Source organism: Setaria italica, chromosome VIII (genome assembly GCF_000263155.2).
Source record: "Setaria italica strain Yugu1 chromosome VIII, Setaria_italica_v2.0, whole genome shotgun sequence".
Lineage (NCBI taxonomy): Eukaryota > Viridiplantae > Streptophyta > Magnoliopsida > Poales > Poaceae > Setaria > Setaria italica.
This window is the reverse complement of record NC_028457.1, coordinates 25588406-25596542: the sequence shown is the minus strand read 5'-3', so window position 1 is coordinate 25596542 and position 8137 is coordinate 25588406. Positions and strand designations below refer to the sequence as shown.

Here is an 8137-nt window from a genome sequence, read left to right as displayed (position 1 = left end):
ATAGTTGGTGATATGGGAGAGATACTTATATGCTGCACTTCTACTATAGAGAAGCGAGTCCAAGAGCGTGCTATAAGAATTGAATTCCATTCTAATAACCATAATCTATAGAATCAATTTCCATCTCCCACCCCATGAATTTAAGATAGGCTTATATCTAAACTTTGGAAAGTTGTGGAATGCCACATTCCAACATAAATTAGCCTACTCCATTAAATAGATTCCAATTCCTTCAAAATGAAACGGGACCTTACCGAAAAGTAAAACCCACATGGAAGAGGTCTTTTCATCCCTCAACTTTGCCTCAACTTTACTTTGAGGGTCAAATTCGTCGCCCAGCTTTCAAATTGTCCAATCTAGTCCCTTGAGTTTTGTTTTCAGGTCAAACTCGTCCCTCAACTTTCGAACAAGCCAATCTGGTCCTTCAAGTTTCGTTTTGTTTCAAACTCATCCCTCAAATATTATTTTTCTATTTATTTCACTCTTACTCAATACCACCTTTTCATATGCAGCTGCTATTCCAATATATAGAGTGCACTAATTCATTTTTAACCATCTTATCTATTAGCTATCATAACCAATTTTTATACTCGTATCTATTGTGGATCGTGCGCTTAACTCAACTTTTTTATGCGCAGCAAGTACTAGTGGGGTCACTACTTTTTGCCAAACTATACTCATTTATTTAGGCCAATTATGTCTAGAAAATTTCCTACTAACGTTGTATGGAGGTAATCTGAATGCTTAGCTAGACTTAAAGGCCAATTATTCTTTGCAAACCAAATTTTTATGTTTACCGAGACTTACCGTCTAGCTCAAGAAAAAGTAGGAGATGATCTTTGTAGCAAACATACACATAAAAGTATATGAAGATAACTAAGATATTGAAATATAATTTTTTTTGAGCTATCGAGGGATGGTTCTGACCCAAAATTAAACTTGAGGGATTGGATCGTCCGGTTTGAAAGCAAAACTTGAAGAAACTAGATTGGCCAATTTAAAAGTTGAGAGATGAAAATGACCCTTGAGCCAAAGTTTTTGTTGCAAATCACACAATATATACAGAATGTAGACGCTCACAATATGCACACACACTCACCCTTATCAATACACGCACACAATCCTGCTCCTATAAGCACCTCCGAAAGACTGAGCCGGCAAATCCTCGAAGTTGACGAAGTCACCACTGGCGCCTCGCTATCAATGGGCACGTCGCCTACCGTTGAAAGAATAGCACCGGTTAAATCCTGGATTAAATCCTGGAAATGTGAGCACCCGTGTGGACACGAACCCGGGTGGGCAGGTTCTACGACAAGAAACCTTACCAGCTGAGCTATGCTTAGTTCGCAACCCTTGAGCCAAAGTTCTTTTGTTTTAGCTTGGTTTTTTTGTCCTTTTCTATTTACTACTTCGCATAATGCTCAATTAACTAGGTAGAACGGAAGGTATTATTAATGAAAACAACTTCAATCCTAATTTTTCTTGTACGAGTATTGCATTATGAATTGCTCCCCCCCTGTCTGATTCACGGTTGATTTAATTAGGACATGAACACGTACGGTCATACACATCTTTCAACGCTATATTAAATCAAATTGTGCAGTGTGTATTTAATAAAATGGAAACGTGTAGCAAGTACTCCGTACTCTCGAAGGCAAATCTCTGTATTTTTTATTCATGCAAATCTCTGTAATGCGACAGTTTTAAATGTTTTGCAGCATATTGTCCTGATTGAAGTTATGTTTGTGCTCGGTTGTTAGGTTTTGTAGCTTCCCTGAGTGCCATCTATTTTGGACGAGAGCTGCCACGACACCCTAGTCTTGCTTGCATCATGCATACGTGATACGTCATCCACTTTGATGCGACCTCTCCATGGATGTCAACTTTGGAGTGCAGCTCGAAACAAGTCTTTGCTAGTCACGGATTGAAGAGGTCCATTTCGTTGCCTGGACGATGTTAATAATTTGTTTTCAGAATACGTTGCTTCCAGGATTTCAACCACCGGTTGATTCTGCTCGAGCTCGACTTGTTCAACCATGGCCGCCCAATAATAATCCCCTCGGAGGTCCAGATCGCCGGACGTGGCCTTCATCATCTCCACGTCTTGGGAAATTAGATTGATCATGCAAGATTAAAAGCGCATGTCGTATAACCAAATTCATGCCGATACATTCTGTATTTGGATCGTATTTGGCTTTTCGAGGAATTACTTGGTCGAATTCCGTATTCGGATTGTGAAATCATTGTATATGTCATTCTTTTCTTAAAACAAATGCAACACTCAAACCTACTCTATCAATGAAATAAGCATTGTCTCGTGCCCATTCGTTCAAAAAAGAAAAATGCAACACTCAAGTTCCTTACAATACTACAAGCACGGTTAATAGTGAGGCGTGGCATTAATTTGATAGTTTTTTTTTTCTTCGGTGGTAATAGGTAAACATATTATCTATAGCTAGGCACAATGTTCATGAGAGAAACTGGACACACACATATATCTCAGTACGAATTAAAAAAAAATCAATGTCATCAATCTCAGCATACGCGAGACCTAAAATTGAGTATTTGAAAAGTCGAACTGAATATAAATTTTAATAACCACATCTTTCCAAAATGTAATTCCATACCATTAATTCAAAAAATATGTACACTGGAACTACGAATTAAATGTGAAAACACATGCTCAATAGTGTCCCCTTCACGTACCCATGGATACCAACACGGATAACAACAGCCGACTCCTAGAAGATCTAGGTGTTCCGGATAAAAAAAAATCTCAAATGTGTCGAGAAGACTACGCAGGTTGACGATACTGGCAAGAAACTTCTCCAAATATCGAAAGGTTTGTTTGAACGAGTATGTGGTTTGACGATACTGGCAAGAAACTTTTCACTAGCACACCAATTTTAACGATCTATCACTTCATCAATGGTTTGTCCCAATGATGTGGACCCAATTAGCTTGGCATGAGCTATAATTAATGCACTCAACAATGCACGCTGTTCATGCATGAGCAGACTCTACGTACACAATGCACAATGTCAATTTTCGAAAGCCTATATATAACATTAATTGCTTACACAAATGACCCTTCTATTTTCTGAATTTTCTGCCCCCAAGATACGAGTAAAAGCTTCAGTCGTACGAAAACCTACTAGTACTTCATATTCTGTTCCAGTTTTTCCATTACTTCATGTCAAATTATCTAAAAAATAAAGTTTGCTCTATCTTGACATGTTCAAATTGCCTAATAACACTTTAGTGGCCACCAATTCGAAATGAACAAATAAGTTATATCCTCGGATTTAATTGTTGCCGACCTAGTCAATTGAAATCCGTTGGTACAATTTCTCAACAATTGTAGTGCGATCTATCCGTTTTCAAGAAAAAAAACATAGTGCAATTCATCCATCCAAAGTATACGAAGGAGATCAATAAAACATAATTTTTTAATTTTAGTAAAAAAACATCTGCAATTCCTCCAAATTCACAAATATTCTTCCCAAAGGCACTGAAATCGCATAAAAGCAAAACCGAAATACAAAAAAGAACAAGAAAACAAAAATATTTACAGATTGGCTGATTGGCTGGCTGTCTGTCTCCTTCCTCCCGTTCTTCCCTTCGCTCCCCGTCGTGCTGTTCAACGTTCAAACCCTTCCACCTCCTCCCAAGGTCGCGCCGTCGCCATTGACGAACCCCTCCACGCTCCCCCTCCCTTAAATCCCTACTCTCACCGCATCGCCCTCCATCCCCATCGACGCCTCATTCGCTCGAGCCTCACCGCATCCAAAGCCAACTCGGGAGATCTCCAAGAAGCCATCTTGGAATCCAAGAACCCAAGAATCTGAATCAGAGTCAGCCAAGATTCGAATTCCGAGCGACAAGCTCTCCGGACGAAGTCGGAGAATTTCCGCGGAGAGCGCGTGGAGGCGTCTCGGGAACCAGAGGAGGAGATTCCGGAGGGGATTAGGGAGGGGGCAAGATGGTGAGGCTGCCGTACACAACGGCGCTGACCACTCTGTTCAGCTACGGGCTGCTCTTTGCCTTCGGCCAGCTCAGGGATTTCTTCCGCAAGCTCGTCGACTGGTTCAAGGCCAAGAACGTCAAGGTACGCGGGCGGCCGAATTCCGCCTCTCCCCGCCCGGATCCGGGTGATTCCGTCGCAATTTTGGTTGGTCCTTCCCTTAATGGTAGCCTGATTCGGCGGTTGGCTTCATGCAGGGGTACGCGCCGATCTGTCTGGGCCTGGAGGATTTCTATGTGCGCCGCCTGTACCTTCGGATCCAGGTGAGATGAATACATCCGAATTCGTTGGTGAGTTGGCATGTGATTTGTGATGATAAGCTGGGTAGATTGTTGGTGCCAGAAGAAATTTCTTTGCATTATCATGAAAATGGGTAGACACTCAGATGTTGTGCAAGTATATTTTTGCAGCGTCCTGTGAAAATCATGGCCATTTAGGAATTCAGGCACACTGTATTTTGCTCTCTGTTCAGAAGATTAGTTTTTTTTTTTGGTTGATTTGCGAGCATTTTCAGTGCAATCTCCTGATTTTCTAAGCTTATGTTCCCTGACTTTTTGGAAATCAAGTTGGGTGGCTATGATGTTTGCTTGATTCTTCTTGCCATTGAATTCCAGATGCACCTGACACTGGTGAACAGATAAACATGTAATAAGTATTATTGTGGATCAAGATACTACATTCTGAAACAATAGATGAATTTGACTGAGCTCTGAAGTACATGTATTTTCTAGTTAATCTGTGATTCCATTCTGTTTCGTTGAGCCGGATTGTCCCCTTCAGCTACTTCATTGTTAATGGCACTGGATATAACAATCCTCCCTCTGTGGTTTTGCAGGATTGCTTTGGTAGGCCGATTGCAAGCGCACCAGATTCCTGGTTTGATGTTGTTGAGCGCACCTCAAACGACAATAACAAGACACTGCAGTAAGTATTTGCTCTATTATAATTTATAAGGAATAAGTTAGCTTAGGCAATAGGCAGTATATCCCAATTATGAACACAGTCAAGTTTACCGTTGAAACATTTCTCAATGTTGCAATTGAGTATGATCCAAAATAAATGGAATGAAAAGCAAGTTTCAACTGTGGTTAATGCTCTCACTATTGTTGCAGGCGTACCTCAAATACCACTAGATGCCTCAATTTGGGATCCTACAACTACCTTGGATTTGCTGCAGCAGATGAGTACTGCACCCCGCGTGTTATTCAGTCTCTCAAGAAATACTCCGCAAGCACCTGCAGTGTTCGTGTTGATGGCGGTATGCCTAGATTCTCAACATGCTTTTACTTTAACAACCTTTTGGGAACCCAAATTAGTAAAGTTGATTCCTTTCATCTGGCAACAGGCACGACAAAACTTCACACTGAGCTGGAGGAATTGGCCGCACGTTTTGTTGGAAAGCCTGCTGCCATCCTATTTGGCATGGGTTATGTTACAAACTCTGCCATCATTCCCTGCCTAATTGGAAAGGTTTGTTTGAATTCTTATTATATCCATTTTGAGTAAAATGTGGTTAAACTGAGAGGTGATTACTCATTTTACCGTTTCACAATATTCCAGGGTGGGCTGATAATTAGTGATTCTCTGAACCATAACTCAATTGTCAATGGAGCAAGAGGATCTGGCGCAACTGTCAGGGTTTTCCAGCATAACTGTAAGCTTCTATGCCTTGGAATAATGTAGTGTAGTATTTGGTATGTCTGGTTTATAATGATTAATGACTTTGTTGCAAATGTACTCTTGCAGCCCCTGCTCATTTGGAAGAGGTCCTGAGAGAGCAGATAGCTGGTGGTCAGCCACGGACACACAGACCATGGAAGAAGATCATTGTCATTGTTGAGGGTATCTATAGCATGGAAGGGGAATTGTGTAAACTCCCTGAGATTATAGCTGTCTGCAAAAAATACAAGGTTCGAATAGTTTTATTGTACTTTTATTCAAAGTTTAGCACATAAACTCTTATTTTGTGCTCATCAACTCATTTATAAGCTGAATTGAGTGCAACCAAGAGGATTGATGATATTCATTTACTCCTCATTCTGCCAAGCAGGCTTACACATATCTGGATGAGGCTCATAGCATTGGTGCCGTTGGGCAGTCTGGCCGGGGCGTTTGTGAACTCCTTGGGGTTGACCCAGCTGATGTAGATATAATGATGGGTACTTTCACCAAGTCTTTTGGATCATGTGGTGGATACATTGCCGCATCAAAGGTGCATATTACTGAAAATAACCATATTACAATTATAGTACTTAGTTTGACTGCCCTGGAGATTTACTAATTCTTCTCACTATAACTTTCAGGAGATAATTCAGCACCTGAAGCATAGTTGCCCGGCCCATCTGTATGCTACTTCCATGTCACCACCAGCAGTGCAACAAGTTATCTCTGCTATTAAAGTTATCCTTGGGGAGGATGGCTCCAATAGAGGTACTAAACAAACTTTTTTGACACTTTTTTGGCCCCTTCCGTTTGCACCATGTGTTTTGTTAGAATCTCCCACTGAATAATCCTTTTCTGCTTGTGATGTTTTGCAGGTGCCCAAAAACTTGCACGCATCCGTGAGAATAGTAATTTCTTCAGGTCAGAGCTCAAGAAGATGGGTTTTGAGGTTCTTGGTGACAATGACTCTCCTGTCATGCCCATAATGCTTTACAATCCGGCTAAGATTCCTGCATTTTCTAGGGAGTGCCTTAGACAAAAGGTTAGTACTAGAGTTTGTTAGAATATTCTGAAGATCCAAATGACACTATGCTTTTATATAGTTTTCTTGAAAATGTCAATTTCCATGAGAAGTGTAGTACTAACTAGCAATCTGCATGTAATCCATATCCATCAGTATTTGCACCATCTGTTTCATTCTTCTTATCTGTCATGCAACTGATAAGATACTTATATCTCAGGTTGCTGTTGTTACCGTGGCATTCCCTGCGACACCTCTTCTTCTTGCAAGAGCACGAATCTGCATTTCTGCTTCACACACTAGGGAGGACCTGATGAAAGCCCTTGACGTGAGCTGTTTTTCCAATGGATAAATACTTCATTTTATTCCAGGGACATAATACAATTGAACTGATGCGGTCCTTGTCTGTTCAACCCACTTTCAGGTTATCAGCAGAGTTGGTGATCTTGTTGGCATCAAATACTTCCCTGCGGAACCACCAAAGATTGCTGAAGTTGGTCATGATAAGCTGGAGTAGGAACAAACCCTGAGTTACCCATGAATGATTGAAGTTGTTAGAATCCCTTGGGAAATTATCAACAAATCGTTACGGAAACAAGCACATATTGAGCAGTTTCATTGGGATTTTGTCGATATGCGAGTCCAGGATCTGTCGCATTAGCTGACTATTGTTTGTTGATTGTACAATTATCCTTCCAAATGTGTATAGCTGGTCAAGTTCAATTGTTCTGTTATTAATCCATTATCGATATGTAATACAATTAGATGCAATATAAACTTTCAGTAGAACATCCCTAAGATTTTCTGCTGCGGGACCACTGACAACTATGAATGCCTTTTGCTTCCATGCATTTTGCATATTCACGTTATATGTGACCAAGAATATGTCTCTTAGATATGAAGTTATGAAAGATTTTACTTTTCTTCAGTAAGGATATTGTAGAAAGTTTTGATATGCAAATCTTTCCCCTAAATGCTCTTTCTGAGGCTGTTGTCTTCTCTTGTAAGATAATTGATTAGTTGATTGTAAAGATTTTTGTTCTTATTACTTATTATGGAAGTTGTACGTGAAGATGTATTCAGTTTTTGTGATCAAATGCCACTCACAATCCATTACTGTGATTATAATAGTTGGAGACCCTGCTTATTTTTAGCACCCGTCACATCGAATGTTTAGATACTAATTAGAAGTATTAAACGCGTACTATTTACAAAACCCATTACATAAGTGGAGGCTAAATGGTGAGATAAATCTATTAAGCCTAATTAGTCCATGATTTGACAATGTGTTGCTACACCGCCTTCTCGTACTCCCCCTCCGGCAGTCATCACCAAGACCTAACGAGAGATCTCTCTCTTCCTCCTTTTTTTAGAATGGATCACCGCCTTTGTTCTATACGGAACGGATTGTCTCCATTGCCCTCAGCCTG

The 8137-nt window shown here is 40.4% G+C and overlaps 1 protein-coding gene across 1 annotated transcript; it reads left to right on the top strand.

The window, feature by feature from the left end:
- The first annotated feature begins 3585 nt into the window (after positions 1 to 3585).
- Positions 3586 to 7639, top strand: LOC101773336 (long chain base biosynthesis protein 2a). The gene is made up of 12 exons (XM_004979285.4): positions 3586 to 4108; positions 4222 to 4287; positions 4860 to 4948; positions 5137 to 5282; positions 5370 to 5494; positions 5585 to 5678; positions 5771 to 5934; positions 6075 to 6236; positions 6328 to 6454; positions 6562 to 6728; positions 6928 to 7035; positions 7132 to 7639. Exons 1-12 carry the CDS (start codon positions 3983 to 3985, stop codon positions 7222 to 7224), a joined length of 1467 nt encoding a protein of 488 aa, XP_004979342.1. The 5' UTR covers positions 3586 to 3982; the 3' UTR covers positions 7225 to 7639.
- The last annotated feature ends 498 nt before the right edge of the window (positions 7640 to 8137 follow it).

What these genes read in the sequence shown, in the direction of transcription:
- LOC101773336 (XM_004979285.4), top strand. Translation starts at nt 3,983, where the DNA reads ATGGTGAGGCTGCCGTACACAACGGCGCTGACCACTCTGTTCAGCTAC. An exon ending in CAGGGTTTTCCAGCATAACT is followed by an intron (nt 5,679 to 5,770) that starts GTAAGCTTCTAT and finishes GTACTCTTGCAG; the next exon opens with CCCCTGCTCATTTGGAAGAG. An exon ending in GGAGGATGGCTCCAATAGAG is followed by an intron (nt 6,455 to 6,561) that starts GTACTAAACAAA and finishes GATGTTTTGCAG; the next exon opens with GTGCCCAAAAACTTGCACGC.